The sequence below is a fragment of the Mustela nigripes genome, chromosome 13, assembly GCF_022355385.1.
Source record: "Mustela nigripes isolate SB6536 chromosome 13, MUSNIG.SB6536, whole genome shotgun sequence".
Classification (NCBI taxonomy): Eukaryota; Metazoa; Chordata; class Mammalia; order Carnivora; family Mustelidae; genus Mustela; species Mustela nigripes.
The window spans coordinates 112,436,748-112,457,801 of NC_081569.1; the positions used below are offsets into that span (position 1 = coordinate 112,436,748).

General features: G+C 45.4%; 1 protein-coding gene across 2 annotated transcripts in view; it reads left to right on the forward strand.

The window, feature by feature from the left end:
* The first annotated feature begins 1,413 nt into the window (after positions 1–1,413).
* Positions 1,414–21,054, forward strand: part of ARG2 (arginase 2) — a 32,279-nt gene continuing 12,638 nt past the window's right edge. For both annotated transcript variants that reach the window (XM_059373458.1, XM_059373459.1), the window contains exons 1-2: positions 1,414–1,664; positions 2,552–2,624. In XM_059373458.1, coding sequence (XP_059229441.1) covers positions 1,554–1,664; positions 2,552–2,624 — 184 coding nt within the window. In that variant the 5' untranslated portion in view covers positions 1,414–1,553. The remainder of the gene's footprint in view (positions 1,665–2,551; positions 2,625–21,054) is intronic.

A 21,054-nucleotide genomic window follows, 5' to 3' on the forward strand; every position in this document is an offset into this window, starting at 1 on the left:
GCATCAGTGACTGAATCCCTGACCACACCCCTACTGCTCTCCACAGCTTCCGACCCTGGCGAGATTGTTAAAATTGAGGTTGCTGGTACTCCACCGCAGAGTTACTGAGAGTCAGTAAATTTGGGGGAAGAGCCCAACAGATTCCATTTGACAAGTATGTAAAGTCTGATGCTGCTGCTGTGAGGATCACACTTTCAGAACTACTGCCTTACAGTAATGGTTTGCTCATTTTGCTAAAGCTTCAGGCATGTATGTCTTTGTTAAACCAGCAGGGGGAGACAGGTATAAAATTTATCCTCTAGAAATAAACTACCTTATAATACTAAAGCTCCTTGGAGTTATGATGTTGCCATGGGGATTTCTGACTGTTTTGTTGGAGAGCAGCATGTAAGTTGGCATCAGTTGAGATAATTTTCTGTTGTTTAGGTAAAAATGTATTTTGGTAGGACTAATGTCCAAATTTCTGCAAGCCCGCCCTTGGTAAGAATTTGGTTGGAATCTGGAGTCACACAACTCTGTCACTTACAAGCTATATGACTTGGGGGAAGTTATCTTCTTTGATCTTGTTTCCTCCTCTTTAAAATAGTCCCGATTTACGGAATTGTTAGAGGGCTAAACGTTTTTGGAACTTACGTTGGCTATGATTATTAAAGTATTATTATTACGACTCTAGTTGTTTTCAGTTCTATAGCCTCCCCAAATTTTAGGAACAGTCCAGATACACTGCTTAGTTTTTTTGTAACAGTGCTCCCGTTATACAGGCAAAGAATTGGAAACACTGGAAAGTGATTGTTTGTAAAATCCTAATCTCCCCAACCAAAATACCTAGGATAGGTGAGGTTTTTTTGTTTGTTTTTTGTTTTTTATTATTATTTTTTTTACAACCCCGTATAGGTGAGTTTTTATTAACATTCCCGGCCCAGAGAGCTCTATCTGTATTTGATCTCCTAGCCTTCAAAGCCCAAAGATGGGTAAGTGTGTTTTTTTGGACCCAGAGCTGAGACGGAACAGACCAGATGGATGCTGGCTTCCTCTTGGCAGAACACTCAAGCGGGGTCAGACTAGCCCAGATCCAGCCCCGGCAGCCCTTCCCTAGAGTTGGCACCTGCCGGGCATGCATTTGTGTGAAGAGTCGCGATCTGCGTGGTCGCTAGTTGGTTCCCCTGTTCGGCTGAATTCGCTAACTTCGCGGGGGCCGGCCGCTTCCCGAGGCGGGACAAACCTGTCCGTGACCGCGCTCTTATTGGTCCGACACTGACACTAGCCTTGTGGCGTCCGCGGCAGGGGCTCCTCCCGGGAGGGAGAGCCCGGCCTGGGGCGGGGTGACGTCAGCGAAGGCGTGTCCAGGCCAGGAGGAGTGGGCGGGGTCTACGGGGAGGTGTGTCGGGGGCTGGTGTGGGGGCGGGGCCGGGTGGCTGTGACGTCACAGGGCGGTGCGGTGCCGGGGGCGCCCGGGTAGGTGAAGCGCTGCGCCGGGCTGCCGCGCTCAGTTAAGACGGCGAGCCGCACGGAGTAGCGTTCCTCTCTCTCACTTCCCTCCTGCGCTGCCAGTCATGTCCCTGAGAAGCAGCCTGTCGCGTCTCCTCCGGACGCGAGTGCATTCCATCCTGAAGAAGTCCGTTCACTCGGTGGCTGTGATCGGAGCCCCGTTTTCACAGGGACAGGTGAGAACCGGGACCTGGCACCGAGGGGCAGAACCAGGAGAAAGCAGGGGTGGGGTAAGGAGCGGGGAGACGAGGAGAAGATGAAGAGGAACAGAGAGGGGGACGAGGTGGTGGGCTCCCACGATTGGGCACCGGGAGAGCACGTGGGGTTTCCTCTGGTAAAAGATGGGGAAGGAGAAAGGAGATGGAGGGCATCCTGCTTGCGCTGCGGGCAGGGGCCGCGGGCTGGAGGGTCTCCGCGGCCTTCCTCCCCAGGAGAGGGAAAGTGGTGGGTCCCGCTTGGGGAGTTGGGGCAGGATTTCAGGGAGGGGCTGGAGGGGGACAAATCGGCCAGAATACCCGGTGGAATGTCCGGAGAGAAGAGGTTGAAGTGAGCGACCGGGGATTTAAGGCTTCAGGATGCATTCTCAGAAACCATTCATTGGCGGGGGATATTGGAGCTGTCGTCTTCAGCGGCGAGGGGACGAGAGGGGCGGTTTTGTTCTCTTCAATGGAAGAAACCTGCAGTCGTGGAGACCTCACTGCTCGAGAAGCCCAGGCTCAGGCCTCTGCCAGCCGCACACACCCTCCCCCCGACCCCCCCAAGCACCGGATCCAGACCAGGCTAAGGCCCTTCCCTGTCTTGGCCTCTGCTTGCTCTTCCCACAGTCAGGGGCTTGGAGGTTGATTTGATTCCAGTAATTTTTTTTGCTCCCCCCCTGCAAGTGTTTGAAACGAGCCGACCTCAGGTGAAAAAAATAAAAGGAAGGGCTGATGGTGTCACAGGTTTTCAGAGGGATCTGTTGGCAACTAAGTATAGAATAGCAGATTTCTGTATTTTTGCGAAATAAAGTGGTCTTATTTCTAACCCACTTCTTTCACATCTAACTGTGTGATTTATGTGACAGAAAAGAAAAGGAGTGGAATATGGTCCTGCTGCCGTGAGAGAGGCTGGCTTGATGAAAAGACTGTCCAGTTTGGGTAAGTGGCTGGAGTTTAGATTCTGTGATGGCTGGTAGCAGGCCATTCAGTCTCCTCTCCTGTCCAGGGACTGCACAGTGTCTGCTTGTACTTGGGAAGCCTCTCGTCCTCCCTTTGATTCCATCTGCTGTTTAAGATCTGGGAGTCTTCAGGCAAAGTCTTGTCGGCAATAAAGAGAGTAACTGTGTAGAAGGCGAGGAGGTGGAGTGACATGGGGTCTGGAGCAAGCAGTGGGAAGAATACTGGCTAAGTTCAGCTCTAACTGCTCAGTCAGCTCTTCCCTCTCATATTCCAGCTCTCGGAACTCCATCAGGGTGTGCTTCTGATTCATCAGTCTAGCCTGTTTCCTCTCTTCCTCTCCTTCATTTCCTCCTCAGGATGAATAGCTTTTTATTACGATAAGCAGAGTTTTAGATCAGTGTTTCTCAAACTTCCCTGTGATGAAAATCACTTGGATTACTTGTTAAAAAATACAGGTTCCTAGGCTTCTCCCTGGAATAGTCTGATTTATTGGCTCTGGGTGGGACCCAGACATGTGCATTTTCACAAGCTCCCAAGTTACTGTAAAGTTACAGAACCTGACCCAAAGATAAAAGCCATTTATATGGTAATAGAGAACCCTTCTTTTGGTCAGAGGGCACCAAATTCCAACTGTTAGATAGGAAGGCTCCTTTACCTAACCTGAATGTTTCTAGCTGCTGTTTAAAGGCATTTCCTCCATTTATATGAGGACAACTCCCAGATCTTTTCTGAAGCTGTACGTGCGTGCAGAAGGTGTGGCAGCAGTGAGCTGTGGGTGCTGCAGATAGCAATGGGGAATCTAGGTTAACTATAAATCTCTTCCCCACTCTTGCTTTGAAAACGGAGTCCATTCCAGGGGTGGACCATTTCCTTCTAAAACACAGGTCGAGTGAAGTCACCAAAACCACCTTGGGCTGAGGTGTACTTCCTGTGCCTCTGGCTAGATCTAGATGTGGTGTCTTTGGTTCACTACTCAAAACTTTTCTCTGTTAAATAATTACAGATCCTTCTTCAGTAGGATCTCTTAATTCTTTTAATGACTCTCTAGGCTCACCACCAAAGATGAAAGAGAAATGAAGATTCAGTTTTAATGTGTCATCAGTTACCTAACAAGAAGTTTCTATTCCTGCTTATTTTTTTTTTTAAGATCTTATTTATTTATTTGACAGACAGAGATCACAAGTAGGCAGAGAGGCAGGCAGAGAGAGAGAAGGGAAAGCAGGCTCCCCGCTCAGCAGAGAGCCCAATGCGGGACTCGATCCCAGGACGCTGGGATCATGACCTGAGCTGAAGGCAGAGGCTTTAACCCACTGAGCCACCCAGGTGCCCCTCTATTCCTGCTTATAAATGAGGATCCTCTCCCTTTAAATCAGCTGTACACATTCAGCCTTTTTAATTTTTTTGAAGATTTTATTTATTTGTTTGAGAGAATGAGAGTGAGAGAGAGCATGAGAGGCTGAGAGGGTCAGAGGGAGAAGCAGACTTCCCGCTGAGCAGGCAGCCGGATGCAGGGCTAGATCCCAGGACTCCAGGATCATGACCTGAGCTGAAAAGGCAATTGCTTAACCAGCTGAGCCACTCAGGGGCCCCTCAGCCTTTTTAAAAGGCAGCGTTTTACACTGAAGACCATAATCTCTGGGAACAACTTTTTTTTTTTTTTTTTTTTAAATACTGGATAAACCCCTGCAGCCCGTCAGATGAACTGGCCCTGGTCTTGCTTGAATTGCCTGCTCAGTCCTCAATTCTACCTTTAGAGACAAGAATCAGTTTCAGCCTCTTACACAGAATACATAATATTCAGTTGAGACTGCCGAATGAGGGGGAGAGGCACATCTGTGGCTCATGCTTTGTGGACTTTTCCTGTCCTAGCTCATGGTACTTTTCCGCTTCAACCTGGAGTAGCCATTCTCCCTTAAACACTACTCCCTCAAATACATCCTCTCAACCTAAAGTGATGGGGAAGCTGCAGTTTATTTTGGTCTTCTCTTTAAGTTTTTTTTAGCCTTACAATTTATATCCTTGCCCTGTAGCTGACTGGTAGGCCAGTATGACCAGCAGCCCAGAATAGAATCTCATTGCATATTAATAAGAGTGTGGCACTCAGCACATTTGCAGCGTGTGGTTTTGGCTAATCTCCAAAAATAGGTTGAGAAAAGTACTAAGAGAAGTTCAGTTGCTCTGTTGTGAAGCAGTACTGAGGTACCAGTGCACTTTCGAACAGGCAGCATGGGTCAGATTTCAAGGCGGAGAGGACCCACGGAAAGATCACTTTCACAAATCCCTTTGTTCCTTGGCCTCAGCTCTGATGTCACAGGCTGCTGGTATTGCCATGGCATTGGTCAAACTTCCTGTTTTTTGGAATGAATGGATTTGATTTAGTGCCTGGGTTTGGTTTTCCCTTTTTTTTACCCTGGATTTAGTAAGGACACTCGGCTTCTCTCTCAGGTGACCCCTTATCTGAGCATATGCAGAGAGCCTGGGAGAGATGAAGAGGCAGTTGGCCTGCCAAGTCTCAGATTTTGTGCCTCTGCTTCTGATTCTGGTGAGCCCTGAAAGCCACGGTCATTGATCATTGGCTCCTTTTTTCTTTGGAAGTTGAAGGAGTGTTCTGCTGGGGGGAGGGGGATCACTGTCAAGGGAGATGTACAGTTTGAGGGCTTTATCATTGTAATTAGGTAATTCGACTCAGCTGAGGCACTGAAAAGAGATGCCAGCCACTGAAACAACTCTTTAAATTAACTTAGGCTGGAGTTCTGGAAGCCATGTGGGAGCCCCTCTGGTTCCTCTCGACTAGGCTAGAGACATTTGTCCTTCCTGTTCCATTTGGTGCTCCATCAGACAACAGACCAGAATCTGGTCTGCTTCAGGAAGAGCTGATTGAGGGCCTGAGGTAGTTTAACAGGAAGATCTGAGAACTATTCGGTACAGATTGATGTGTGAGTTCCGGGATATGTATTTGCTTGCGGTGGGGTGTTAATATTCATTAGCTGTGTGATCGTGATACTTGGCCTGGCCTCTCCCTTGCTATTCCACTGAAATTACCTCGTGCAAGCCTACTGATCTGTCAGCCTTTATTTTGCTGGGCCTCTCTATTGCACAACTGATCGCTTTATTCTGGAAATACTGTGAGCAAAGACACCGCTCTCTTTTGAGTCTCTTGTCTCCATTGACTAGTCTTTCCTGGACTCCTTTGTGAGATCTTCCTCTTCTTCCCAACCCTTAAATGCTGACCCCAGTGTTTCTCCAGCTTGGTTCTAAGGACCCTCGTCTCACTCTCACAGATGTCTCAAACTGCACTTGTTCAAAACAAAATTCCTTATCTTCTTCCTCAGATCTGTTTCTCCTGCTGTCCTCCCCTTGTCTGTTTCATGCTATCACCCATTATTCAGTCACTCAAGTCAAACTAAAAAGACCATCACAATTCTTTGCTCCTTCCGTTTTGTGCTTTACATCTGTTGGTCACAAAGTTGTTGATTTTTTTCCCCCTCCTAAAAGATTAGAGTTCTTCGCCATAATGGTGCTGCTGTAGTTCTCTCTTTTTACACTTGACTGTAACTTTCCTTTGGTTTCTTTGGTCCTTTGTCTACCTTCCTTGGTTCACATTCTTTGCTGCCACCAGAGTAAGCTTTCTAAGACCATTTATCCTTTGCTTAGTCTTTCCATGGCTTTCTTTTACATGCGTCCATGCTTTTCAGTCTTTTCATTCATATACCATCTTTTCTAATTTGCCATATTATTCACTTTGTATTTCTTAAAATTGGCTTTAAAGGTTCATAATTTTTAAATGTAGCCTGAACCTATAATAAGCAATGGTATCTCAGGCTTGTACTAGATACATTTTTCTAATCCAGTTTCATTTAATAGTTTTACATTTTGGGGCGCCTGGGTGGCTCAGGGGGTTAAAGCCTCTGCCTTCGGCTCGGGTCATGATCCCAGCATCCTGGGATCGAGCCCCACATCCGGTTCTCTGCTCAGCGGGGAGCCTGCTTCCTCCTCTCTCTCTGCCTGCCTCTCTGCTTACTTGTGGTCTCTGTCTGTCAAGTAAATAAATAAAATCTTTAAAAAAAAAAAAAAAAATAGTTTTACATTTTGCTATTTGTCCTTCGACCCCTAGGTTGAAGTGTAGAACACATAGCATTGCAATCTGACCTTCATCTATGTCTTTAGACTTCTCTCTACCCACATTCTGCCTTATTCTCATTGCAGCTAGAGTTGTGAGCCCTTGACCTAGGCTCCACATATAGAAGCATGCATCCTAAACTTTGACTTGAAATTCGAGAAGGAGCAGCAAAAAATTCATTCTGTGATGGGCAGGGTGGTAACAGTGCCAGCAGTGGCTTCTGTCCAGCGTCATGGGGTCAGTCGTGCCAGCTGCATGCAGTGCCTTTCCTGAGTAGTGGAGCTCTAGATCTTTACCGGACCATCCTGTAGTGGGACTTCGGGAGCCATAATTGCTGGTACTGTGGCCTTTAACCCAGATATCAGCCCTCTTAAAAAGATTCCGGGAGTTACCCAAATTGAATAAATTGCTTTTCTGCTGTAATTAGCTAGAACAGGTTTCTGTTGCTTGTAGTTTAGAGATCCCGATTAATACGCAGTTTACAAATTCTAGTGAGAAAAATTGCCATGTGGACTGGGATACTCTAAGTCCTCTCTCTAGTCTCTTGATAATAAATTCTTGTTCTTGGGGCGCCTGGGTGGCTCAGTGGGTTAAGCCGCTGCATTCGTCTCAGGTGATGATCTCAGGGTCCTGGGATCGAGTCCCGCATTGGGCTCTCTGCTCAGCAGGGAGCCCGCTTCCCTCTCTCTTTCTCTGCCTGCCTCTCCATCTACTTGTGATTTCTCTCTGTCAAATAAATAAATAAATAAATAAATCTTTAAATAAATAAATAAATAAATTCTTGTTCTTTTGTTTGTCTTTTTCCCTAGTACTTGACACAGACTTCTTGTAAGTTAATATAACTCATTAGGTTACAGTTTCTTTGGCCTTTAGTTAATTTAGGACTAGATCTTAGTCTCTCCGGGTTTTAGCAGCTCTCTGTTCTTTGGTGCTTTGATTTTTGAACCATCACGTTCCTTAATGTGACTCCTGAAAACCGCCTCAAATTTTAACTAAAGACATTTTTAAGTTCTGGGCATGCCTGACTAGTAAACAGACCAACTTTAGTGTATTACCATTACTTAAATCATTTTCAGTGTTCTCGATCTTAAGCCTATATCTTAATAGAGTTATAAGACTGTAGACATCTGTTAAAATGATTGCACTTAAAATGTAAGCAATATAAAGTATGTATCAAAGCATTTTAAATATCATTTTCAGGTTTTCTTTTCTAGGAGCAGCTTTTAGTCACTAAAAACTATAACAAGTTCTTTCGCTAATTTCTATATTCCAAAAATTTGAGCACTGCTAAGGTTTAGGTACTGGGAATATAATAGTGGACAAAAGAAAGTCTTGTTATCTTGGAGCAGCCATTCTAATGAAGGGTGGTTGGAAACAGACTTAAGTAAAACATACAGTCTGTCAGATGATAAAAAAATGAAAGCAAGTGGTAGGGGATAGCAAGTATTGGGGATAGAGTAGGCATTGTGTATGTAGTTGGGGAGGCCTCAGCAAGAAGGAGTCCTGTGAGCAGACCTTTGGCAGGTGAAGAAAGGCACAAGGTATGTAACTGGGAGTATTTCAGGCAGAAGGAACAGTAAGACCCAGAGAAAGAAAGGTGCCTGGGAATGTTCAGGGAACAAGATGCTATTATCGAGCTCTAGCCAGTGATTGCTCTTTGGGAAGGGGAAGGCCTTCTATTCTTCAATTTTTCAAGAAAAACCAGAAACCTGGATTTTGATGGGAGATCTAAGTTGTTTTAATAAAAAAAAAATAGGCTATATCCATACAGTGGAATATTACTGAATCATAAAGAATGAATTTCTAATTCATGCTACAGCAGGGATGAAACTTGGAAGCATTATAGTAAGTGAAAGAAATACACAAAAAGCTACATATTCTATGATTCCATTTATATGAACTATCCAGAATAGGCAAATCTAAAGAGACAAAGTAGACTAATCTGGGGACTGGTGGGTAGAAGCAATGGGGAGTGGCTGGCAATGGATGCTGGTTTCTTTCTGGAAGGTGATGAAGCCGTTCTTCAGTAGGTAATTTGCTGAGTAATATGCTGGAGCAAAAGCCAATGTAGCAGATGTAGGTAAATCTCTTAAAGGCATTATTGGGATTTACCAAATTTCAGTATAACCAAATCTTTCCTTCTTAGAAAAGGAGCAGGCAGCAAAGAATTTAACTTAGACCTTTCATTTCAAAGTTGTTATCCATTTGCCATGTTCTGGACATTGTGCTAGGCTCTTGCTACTAGGTCATTCTTAATTTGTTAAAAACAAACAATACCCATCAAGATGGCCAGTGTCAAAAACAATAAAAACAGCAACAAAAACAAACAAAAACCCCGAAAATAACAAGACTTGGTGAGGATGTGGTGATATTAGGACTCTTGTGCACTATAGTGGGAATGCAAAATGATATAGCTGCTGCCAAAACCAATATGGCAGGGGCGCCTGGGTGGCTCAGTGGGTTAAGCCTCTACCTTCCGCTCAGGTCATGATCTCAGGGTCCTGGGATCCAGCCCTGCATTGGGCTCTCTGCTCAGCAGGGAGCCTGCTTCCTCTGCCTGCTTCCTCTGCCTGCCTCTCTGCCTACTTGTGATCTCTCTCTGTCAAATAAATAAATAAAATCTTAAAAAACAAAACAAAACAAAACAAAACAAACAAAAAAACCCCCGAAACACCAATATGGCAGCTTCTCAAAAAATTAAAAATGGTTAACATATCAGCAATTTCACCTCAGGCATATACCCAAAAGAATTGAAAGTAGGGTCTAGAGGAGATATTTATACACCCATGTTTATAGCATTGCACACAATAACCAAAAGATGGAAGGAATCCAAGAGCCCATTGATGGATGAATGGATGGATAAAATGATACAAACGTACAATGGAATAGTAGCTTTAAAAAGGAAAGTTCTGACATATGCTGTAACATGGGTGAACCTTGAGAACATTATACTAAGTGACATAAACCAGTCACAAAAAGACAAATACTGTATTCCACTTACAAGGTACCTACAGTATTCAAACGCATAGGGACAGAAAGCAGAGTGGTGGTTGCCCAGGGCCCCAGAGTGGTGGTTGCCCAGGGGAAGGGAGAATGAAGAAATATTGTTTAATGGGTACAGATGAAAGGAATTCTGGAGGTGGATGGTGGTGATGGTTATATAATAATGTGAATGTATGTAATACCACTTAAAAGTGATTATTTTTATGTGTATTTTACCACAATTTAAAGGAGAATTAAAGTAAGTTAGAATATAATGTGAGTTAAGAATGAGGCCGTAGCGGGACGCCTGGGTGGCTCAGTTGGTTAAGCAGCTGCCTTCGGCTCAGGTCATGATCCCAGCGTCCTGGGATCGAGTCCCACATCGGGCTCCTTGCTCCGCAGGGAGCCTGCTTCTCCCTCTGACTCTGCCTTCCACTGTGTCTGCCTGTGCTCGCTCTCGCTCGCTCTCTCTCTGACAAATAAATAAATCTTAAAAAAAAAAAAAAAAAAAAGAATGAGGCCGTAGCTTGAGGTTGTAGCTTTTCTTAGGACATGACCATGCCATGTGCTTAAAATGATTTTTTTTTTCAGCTTTTTAGCACATTGTTTTGCTCTATAAATCTGAGAATGAACAAACCAAAAAAGTCTGTCCTGGAAACCATAAGAAACTTTCTCTAGGTCATACAGTCAGTAGTAGAGTAAGAGAGACTCATTTCTTGCCCTGTGCAACACGATCCCTGGAGTGGGGCAGTCGGCTGCCTTCTCAGCTCCTGTGGTGGTGGAAGAAACTCAGAGTGGCTCCGTCAAAAGTGTATGGCTTCCTACTTCTTAAAGTCCTGCGTGTTCATGGTGTACTCCCTCTCACATTTCCCATGATTCCCATGATGGCTGTTTCAAGTCTTTACCCACAATCCTCAGGGTCTTGTCTTTCTGACTCAGGCACAAACTCCCTTAACAGCCCTTTTCCCCATGACTCCCCCCAGTTAGTTGTATGGACCAAAATTCTTTTACACCCTCAGAGGATGAGGGATCCCGTCCTCCTGGTATCGGGTAGATAAAATTGCATGTGATAAAGCACAAAATAACAGCAGTTTTAGAAAAATCATGTCAAGGGCACTGGGTGGCTCAGCTCGTTTGGCTCAGGTCATAATCCTGCAGTCCTGGGATCAAGTCCCCCATCGGGGTTCCTGCTCAGTGGGGAGCCTGCTTCTCCCACTCCCTCCTTCCTCGGCTTGTGTGCCCGCACCCTCCCTTGCTCTCCCTGACCCCCTCTAGGGAAAAAAAACAACAAAAAACTCACTCTCCAGTAAGCAGGTCTGGAGAGAAGTCCAGAGCAGGTTTGGACCTTCTGTTTTTATAGTTTGGACCTAGATTCTTATCTCGCTGTTCCACCAGCAAGGTCTCTATCTAATGGTCCCAGATGGATGAATGGATGGATAAAATGATACAAACGTACAATGGAATAGTAGCTTTAAAAAGGAAAGTTCTGACATATGCTGTAACATGGGTGAACCTTGAGAACATTATGCTAAGTGACATAAACCAGTCACAAAAAGACAAATACTGTATTCCACTTACAAGGTACCTACTGGTGTCCTATCTGGCAGCAGGGGGGCAAGAATGGACAGAAGCAGGTGAAGGGAGAACTTGTGCTTTCCCTGAAGGAAAGTTTCCAAGAAGCTGCAGGGCACTCCTGCTTATCCTGTTGGCCCCGATGGGTCATATGGCCACACCCATGGTGAGTTTAGTCTTAATTCTAAGAGGTCATGTTCCCAGCTAGAGGTCTGCTGTCTCACTGGAGAAGTGAAGAACAGATCTTGGACAAGGAACAAATGGTCACATCACCTCCCTATGCTCCAGATCCCATCTCTCCTGCCTTCAGAGTGTTCTAGCAATTACCCTTTCCTTCCTCTTGTTCCTCAACTTCTAACCCATCCCTTCAGTAATTAACTGCAGATCTTACCGTCATGGTTTCTCCACTGCCCTTGCACACTTTGACTTGCTATAGTCTGACGTCCTGGGCCATCATTGCAACAAAAACTGGTTTTGCTGCGGTCTTGGACCTCCTATGTTCTATCAGGGGAGACACTGCAGCATTCACCTTACTCATCACTGTCGGCCACTCCTTTCTTGTTATTATATATATATTTTTGAAGATTTTATTTGACAGAGAGAGACACAGCAAGAGGGAGAACACAAGCAGGGGGAATGGGAGAGAGAAGCAGGCTTTCCATTGAGCAGGGAACCTGATGTGTGGCTCAATCCCAGGACCCTGGGACCATGACCTGAGCCCAAGGCAGATACTTAATGAGTGAGCCACCAAAGCGCCCCTCCACTCCTTCCTTATTGAAACAAACCCCATGTTCTTCTGGTTTTAGCTCTTCAGGTTCCTTGACTAGATTTTCAGCTATCTGCCCTTTACCTTCTGGTGTTCCTCAGTGTTCTTCCCTTGATTCTCTTGCTTTAATATTCTCTCAGTTGGCATTTTGTCTATTCCCCATGGCTTTTCTGTCACCTTTATGCTGATGCCTCCAAAGCTTTATCTCCAACACTTGTTTCTTTGCTCAGCTCCAAACCTGTAGCCCATTTGGCTTCTGTGTATCTTTTTTCTTTTAAGATTTTATTTATTTATCAGAGAGGGGTGGGGAGAGAGCGAGCACAGGCAGACAGAATTTCAGGCAGAGGCAGAGGGAGAAGCAGGCTCCCTGCTGAGCAAGGAGCCCGATGTGGGACTCTATCCCAGGATGCTGGGATCATGACCTGAGCCGAAGGCAGCTGCTTAACCAACTGAGCCACCCAGGTGTCCCCCTGTGTATCTTTTTGACTTTATTATGGAAATGTTCAAACAACCAAGTAGAGACCGTGACCTAGTGAATTTGTTGTCTCTGTTACCCAGTGTCAATCAATCATCAATACATGGCAGTGCCTTTTTTTTTTTTTAAGATGTATTTATTTTAGAGCGCCAAGCCCGCAAGCAGAGGGGAGGGGCAGAGGGAGAGGAAGAGAAGCAGACTACCCCCTGAGCTTGAAGTCCCAATTAAGAGGGCTCCATCCCAGGACCGTGTGATTATGACCTGAGCCAAAGGCAGATGCTCAACTGAGCCACGCAGGTGCCACTCCATGTAGTTTCAACAAGGTAGTCTCTAACACCTCAAGGCCATCTATCCAGTACGGAACTTCTCATCTTCTTCACTCACTTCCCCTGTGTCCTCCTCAACTCTGGTAGTAAACCAGAGAGCTGGTGTGAGGGCCCTTAATCTCCATTCCTACTGTAAGTATTACCAGCATCTGTTGCTTCTCCTATGGCCTTGTCTTTTTTTTCCCCCCCTTGTGGAGCTGCACTTCCTCTGAGCCAATCCCTTTCCCTCAGGCCCCCAGGGCGCTAAATCTGCAGCACAGATTTGATTGGTCACTTCTTGATGTGGAAACCTTAGTAAGCTCCCTGCTTAGGATCTGTGTCCTGCCCCTTCCCCACTGTCACTCTCCTTTTGCAACACCTGTACCCCCACCCCTGCATACCCCCCTCTTCTCCACAGTCCTCCCAGGAACCCTGGGCTCCCGGGAATTGTGAATTGTTCTATAGGGCTGAAGGTATTCTGTGCCTCTTCTGCTTGAAGCCTTTCCCTCTTCCGCTTTTATTGCTGGCTAATACCTTCCAGATTCAGATATGAGGTTGTATTAATATAACAGGTGTAGTAATGCTCAGATTGGGAGAAAACAGACCAAATCTTCCTGGCTCCTTCCCCCAGGCCACAAGGTCAGAAACCACTGAAGAGGAAAAGAAGTAAAAAACTCCTTCCTGTATGACCCAAGAATTGAGTCACAGAGCGGATGGCATCGTGCTTAGGGCTTCAGAGAGTTGGCGTTCCAAGATTAATTGGCTTTGCCTTAGTAGTATTTCATAGATTTGGAAGATTCAAGCTGTGTGTGAGAGCTGGAGACTCTAGGAGCCGTTTCAGTGTGCGATCTGTGGGCCTGTGTGTGTTTGCAGCTTCTCACCAAAACCTGATTTTATCAAAATGACAGTCTATTACAAACAGGTTTTGGGAAGTCTTAGGTTACGCCATCAGTTTCAAGGAAAAGAGAAACGGTAGGGTGGGGCACAAAACCACAAAGATGCTTCATCCAGTTGAACTAAGATATAAACCTTAGCATGTGGAGGCTTTCCCTTATCTCAGGTAATACTAAGAGCATGTGAGATAGGACAAACTCAGAAACTGAACTTGGTTGGTGATCTTGACTCGTCCTGGAAGCTAGGGGCCAGAGGGCAAGAATTCTTCCTTTTGTGTCTGTTGTGGCACTTCACCTCCTGTGGCTATCTTGTATGCACTCTGTTTTCCGCCTAGAGGGGTCTGGAATGTGGTCTGTCTGGTTCCAGGTTCCTTGGGAACACTCCCTAGGATGCCAGCCCAGGCTCTGGGGAAGAGAGCTATACATCAGAACTGTTAGCTCGTGAAGCTGTAGTCAGTCACTAGTCTGATATGTTTCCCTTCAAATCTTTTCTGGAACAAGGTCGAATATGAAGAACTTAGAAAAGATCACATTTTCTGGAGAGTGGTTCTTTATCCCCAGGGATTGTTGTTGTCTCTTCCTGTGACTCTACATTGGAGCAGGTTGAAGTTTTGTTGGCCTGTTACCACTAGCAGATCTCTCTCCAGAGAAGCTCAACGATCTTGTTCTGAATGGAGGAGATGGTTATGTTGCTGTGACTTGGGAAGCCTGCACTGGAATCAGGCTTATGGGGGTGCTACCAGCTAACGGTCCATTTGCAAAAGCCTGAGTTGGTTCGCCACGGTCTAGAGGAGCTTCGAGGGTTGATGTGAGTTTGGTCCAGGTGATGAAGTTCGAACCTAGGTGAGGTTCGGTGGGCTGAGGTCCGGAGCCGATGACCAAGAAAGAATTCTTGAGACATCTTTGGTGCAAAATGATGGTTTATTAAAGCACGGGGACAGGACCCCTGGGCAGGAAGAGCTGCTGCCCCGGGTTGTGAGGGATGGCAGGTTATGTACCCTGTGGTTGGGGGAAGGTGAGGGGAAGGGAGGTTTCAACGGAGTTTTCATATGCTAAAGAGGGCCTACAAGGTGCCAAGATGTCAGAGGCCTACCGAGGCCTTGGAGGCCTTGCCCTTGCGGCTTGATCAATGTTGTCTTTAGACCAGCCATTAACATTAAGATAGTTGGGAGACTTTTTGGTGGGATGTCACAATCCTGCTATAAATCATCTTTGTTAGTGAGATTTAGGACATTTGTAAGCCAAGGGAGACTCCTGTCTAGCAGGATTGTGAGCTCTGCAAGTTAACTATTTGCTTATTGTTCATGGCAGTCAGGGCTGCCTGAGGGATGCTTCACATAGGACTGAGGGGGAGCGGATGGAGGCCGGGGGTACAAGGCGCCAGCTTTTACTTTGTCTTCAGTCAGCCTGTGCTTCCTCATCACAGAGGGCAAACATTACTCAGCTTTTCTTCAGACAGTGACACTCTCTTCTCCTTATGAAGAAGGACCAATGTCGCCAGAGAACCAAGTAGCAAGAAAACTATAAATGGTGTTGTAAGTCATCTCCGTTACATGTCGTGAACTGAATTTTCAAGTCCTGTATTTAAAATATTTTTACTCAAGTATCCCATTCCTGCAAAGGCATCTATGGGCACCATGTTTGTATCATTTGATTTTTGAGGCGAACTCTGGTGCATGCCAGATGGACGTGTCTGACATGAAGCCTAGAAGCCCGGGGTCACCCTTCCTCCTTAAGCCACTCTCCCTGCCCTGGTCTTCCTCAGCCGGCTCCTCACTGCCTCAGACAAACTGGGTGAGGAAGAAGGAGATGTTGAGAGCCCTGGTTAAAGCAGTCCTCTCAGAGACCCAGAAATGAACCAGAAAAAATAGGTGTTATCTTCGTGATGGGATTTCTTTCCCCAATACACTTAGCTTCTTTTGGAGCCAGAGACTAAGAAGCAAAGAGCGGATTTTGAGAGGCCTCTGGGACTCCTGATTCTGGGGGTTGTACAGCCCCTGCAGTCAGATGCACTTACTAAAATGCAGACATCTGCATTTTCTTAGTGGTAATCAAATGACTTTCCCTTAAGTAACAGCCTCTTCAAAGGTTATTACCCAAATCACATTTTAGAGATAAGCGAGAAATTCTTATTGCAAATGGCCTGAAGTAACTCTGGCCTTTTCCCCTAACTTTTAAACCTCTGGTAACCTCGCAACTTTGGGTTCAATAAGCTAGTTTTCTAGGTACAGTTTTGAGGTTCTAAGGATTAGCAGTTACATTCCCTTATAATACCAGGAATTCCCTTTGGGGCTAAGTCTATCCTGTATGATATTTGAGTCTGTAACTTTTAAAAAGCCATTAATATTTGTACCCTCCCAGCTCCAAGTGAGATCTGCATCTTTTTCTTTCTCCAAGTTTCACTGATTTGTTCTTCCTGACAATTCATAATAAACATGCCATCCTATTCAGTGACAGTTTATTTCATTTTTCTTTAAAGATTTTATTTATTTATTTGACAGAGATCACAAGTAGGCAGAGAGGCAGGCAGAGGTGGGGGAGGGGGGAGCAGGCTCCCCGCTGAGCAGAGAGCTCCATCCCAGCACCCTGGGATCATGACCTGAGCCAAAGGCAGAGGCTTTAACTCACTGAGCCACCCAGGTACTACCCTTCTGGGACAGTTTAAAAAAAACCGCACACTACTCGGTTCCTAGCTTTTCTTGAAATCTGTTATTCAGCTAGTGGGCTCCCTGTGGTGTGGCAGACTCTTCTGTGTGTCAGCCTCCTCCTGAGGCCATTTCTCTTACCCTGCTGGGAGCCTTGGAAGCAGTTAGAGCTCCCTGTGAGTGGAAGTCAGAGCAGGAGACAGAATGAGGCCCCTTTAGGGGCTGCTGACTCAGAACACTGTCTTCATGCGAGTCTCTAGTGAGAGGGTGATTCAGGCTTGTCCTACACAGTTGGAGTTATTCACTTGGCTGAATTTCCTCCTCTCCACTGGGTGGACGCTGAGAGCAGCTGAGGCTGTGAGGATTGGCTGCTCTCTGTGAAACATCTAGAACGGTGTGATGGATGGAGACCATTTTGTTCCTTTCCCTATCACTGGCTTCCTTTAGGGATTCCCCAGAGATTGGGGCCCTGGAACAGAAGTGCTGTCCCCAGATACTGCTAAGGTCAGGGAGGGCTGTTTTGATTTCTTCCCCACAAGTGGGTTACATCATTCTGCTGATGTACGTGTGTCCTCACTCCTCTCTGATGGAGACTGGAGGGGTTTATCAAGGCCAAAGGTGACATTTCGGCTTAAAAGATCAGTAGTATTCGGTGGATTTTTATTACCCTCACTGCAGAGAAAAGCAGCAAGGCTGTTCCAGTGTCTGCAGAGCTGTCCTTTCCCCACTGCAAGTAGACACGAGAGCTCTCTCATGTTGGTTCAAATCAGTTTGTCAGGAGAGCTTCTCTGAAGTCTTAAGTTGTCCTACCATTGTCCTACAATGCCTTCTGGGAAGAAGGAGCAGCAGGGCAACGTCATCTCATCTGATCTAGACTTGCCGATGAATTGACCTGAGACACAAAGTCCAACAAGGGGACAGCTCCTTCAAGCACGACAGACAGACACTTCCCATATTGTAATATTTGCTCTTCTCACTTGGACTCTAAGATTCTTTAGAAATCAATGAGACCAGGGGTGCCTGGGTGGCTCAGTGGGTTAAGCCGCTGCCTTCGGCTCAGGTCATGATCTCAGGGTCCTGGGATCGAGTCCCACATTGGGCTCTCTGCTCAGCAGGGAGCCTGCTTCTCCCTCTCCCTCTCCCTCTCCCTCTCTCTCTGCCTGCCTCTCTGTCTACTTGTGATGTCTCTGTCAAATAAATAAATAAATCTTTAAAGAAAAAAAAATCAGTGAGACCATTTCTTGGGCCTTCCTAACTGAAAGAAATCGCCACAGCACTCTATTAAAGTAATAGCTTCATTATTACTGTTCATCCTGTTCTTACAAAACATGAACCTCCCGTCAGTCTCCCCGCTCCTCAAAAATGCTGACCTATGGGTTACAATGCCTGTTCTCTTCAGCCTCATTTGCATTACTCCCATAGGCAAACTTCTCATTTCTGTTAAGACACTCAACTCTTTCCAACATGGAAAGAGTTGAGTGACTTCTTTCAGAACCTTGTTAATTCTTTAGAAACCAATCCTGGGTTCTTCTCTGCTGGTTCTTTGGTGTTACGATGGTTTTGGTAAAGCAGGCATTGGAGGAGAAAGGTCCTAAGAGGCTCTATCAGGATGGCCTAGTATGTTCACCAGCTCAGCTCTGTAATGAACTAGAATAGTTAGGATTGCCAAGAGTTAGAATCAGCAACATAGGCTTTTGTACTGTGAGTTCTTAATCACTTTAAGGTTATGGCAGTAGAAATTAAAAGTTGAGATTGTGGCAGAGATGGCTAGCTGTCTGCCAAAACCCATTTTCTTCTGGACAGAAGTCAGACCTGCCTTTGTTGACTGGTACCATGTGAGCAGGTATGATGAGCCACTTTTAGGCCAGAGCCTTTAAAAGCAGACGAGCCTTCTTTCTTTCTCTCCTGCTGCCTTGGCCCCAGGGAGACCCAACCTTAGCCACACAGATGGCAAAGCTCTCATGATGGCAGAGCCACAAGCCAGAAGGAGCTTGATCTCTGAATTAGTGCATGGAGGAAAGCCTCCTGCTGACCTAGAATGCCCAACCCCCCCCCCCCCCCCCACCCTGGGATGTTAAATGAACAAGAAACCAGTTTACTGGGTCTGAGCCATTGTTGTAGGAGAAGATTAGTTACAGCAGCTAAGCATACTCCAACCTTATTTAAAAATAGTATGAATTGTGTTTATATACAAAGGTCTGTAAAGCTAGAGTAGTCAAGCCTGGGATGTGGGGTGGGGCTTTCACGATTAGATACTTCCTTATTGATTTTATAAAAATTTTCTTCCAGTAAGGAAAGAAAACAAGAAAAATAGCAAAACAATGCTAGTATAAACTTTACTTGATGAGTGAATCATTCTTTGACCCCCACCCCACCCCCCAATCCTCTCTGAATTTCGTTTAAGTCATTTAACACTCATTGTCCTTAGTCCTTACCTGGCACTTTTTGTTTGTTTGTTTGTTTAAATAAAGAGCAGAATTGGGAGTCCTATAGGGTGGACAACTCAGGCAGGGTCTCTTAAGATATTAATCCTTTCAGGGGGTCTGGTCCTCAGTTTTGTAGACCCAGGAAGAAAAGAGTTTTTGTTTAAATTTTATTATTGAAGTATAGTTGACATACAATAGTAATTTCAAGTACACAACATAGTGATGGGACAAGTCTGGAGATCCACAGTGCTCACCATAAGGGGGTCAGCACCTGTCCCCAAACAATACTCAGTATTACTGAGTATACAGGACTTACTTTATAACTGAAAGTTTGTACCTCTTAATCCCCTTCACCTACTTTGCCCATCCCTCTACCCTTCCCCCTCTGGCAACAGTATTTGAGTCTGTTTCTGGTTTTGTTTTTTAGGCTTTCCGTCTGACTTATTTCATTTAGCATAATGCCCTTCAGGTCTATCCATGTCGTTGCAAATGGGAAGATTTCATTCTTTGTATGGCTGAGTATTTTAAAGATTTTATTTATTTGACAGACAGAGATCACAAGCAGGCAGAGAAGCAGGCAGAGAGGCAGGCAGAGAGAGAGGGACGAAACAGGCTCCCTGCTGAGCAGAGAGCCTGATGCGGGACTCCATCCCAGGACCCTGAAATCATAACCCGAGTCAAAGGCAGAGGCTTTAACCCACTGAGCCACCCAGGTGCCCCGGCTGAGTATTTTATATATGTGTGTGTGTGTGTGTGTGTGTGTAATGGTAAAAATGCTGCAATGAACAGAGGAGAGCATTTACTTCTTTGAATAAGTTAGGAACAGAAATCTTTACGTGCAGAGCTTATCAGGCTTTCCAACCCAGAGACTCACGCTAACTGTGATGTGTATACCGAAATGCCCATTCATAGTTAACAGTGAGCAACAGCCCTTCCGACATCCACTATTAGGAGGCCCTCTTGCTGGTATGAGGGCAACAGGGAGTCTAAGTGAATAATCAGAGGGAGGTTGTTTGGAGAGTAAGGAATGAGAGCAAATGGAGTTGGATAATCTTAGAAGAACCCATTATCTAGGCTGTGAAGTAATCTGCTGATCCACTTCACAGAGTTACACAATTAATGACCCAAATCCTTTTATGAAATTTGGTCTCTCTTCCTTGGAGAGCATTATCTTAGACTGTCGAATTCTTTTTAGGGTCTTTTATAGGCTTTTTGCAGCTTTCTTTAATAGTGAGCTGAGTACTATATTCTCTCTCTGTTACTGGAGTCTACATCCTAGATTCCATGCCTGGACTTGTTGTGTGTTCCTCCAAGTTCTGTCACTTATCCACTGGGTTGATTCCTAGGTATTTCTTATTGATCATGTGAAGATTAAATGAGTTAGTCATCAATAATTAGTTAATATTAACATTAATTGGATAATACAGCTTTTCTATTTATATGCTTAATATTATAAAACACCAGGCATGCCCTGATGTCTTATACCTACTAAGAACCTAAATGCTTGATGTGGCTCAAGGGGGTACACAGATAAACATGGATAGGGAAGGAGAAACTGACATTCAGAATCTGTCCAGCCCAAGATTACTGCCAATAGCAAGACCTGATAAAGATTATTTGACAGCACAAGCAGCGGGAGCTGGAGAGGAAGAGCAGGTTCTCTGCAGAGCAGGGAGCCTGATGTGGGGGCTTGATCTCAGGACCCTGGGATCATGACCTGAGCTGAAGACAGAGCCTTCACTGACTGAACCACCCAGGTGCCTCTGTACTGAGATCTTCTTTTTCTTTAAGATTTTATTTATTTATTTGACAGAAAGAGAGAGAGAGAGAGAGAGCGAGATCACAAGTAAGCAGAGAGGCAGGCAGAGGGGGAGGGGGAAGCAGGCTCCCTGCTGAGCAGAGAACCCGATGCGGGACTCAATCCCAGGACCCTGAGATCATGACCTGAGTGGAAAGCAGAGGCTTAACCCACTGAGCCACACAGATGCCCCTGTACTGAGATCTTATAAAGTGCATATTCCTTATGGTTTTTTATCGTTTCAAAGGATTTTTATAGATGTTTTATTTGGTCATACTTTTTTCTCTTGGATCCCAGTGACTTTGGTCTGTTACCGTATTCTCCTACCTTCAATATTTTCTTTTTCAGTTTCCAGATCTCTGGGCATTTTCAGGATTATATATTAAAATGCAGTTACTGGGGTGCCAGGATGGCTCAGTTGGTTAAG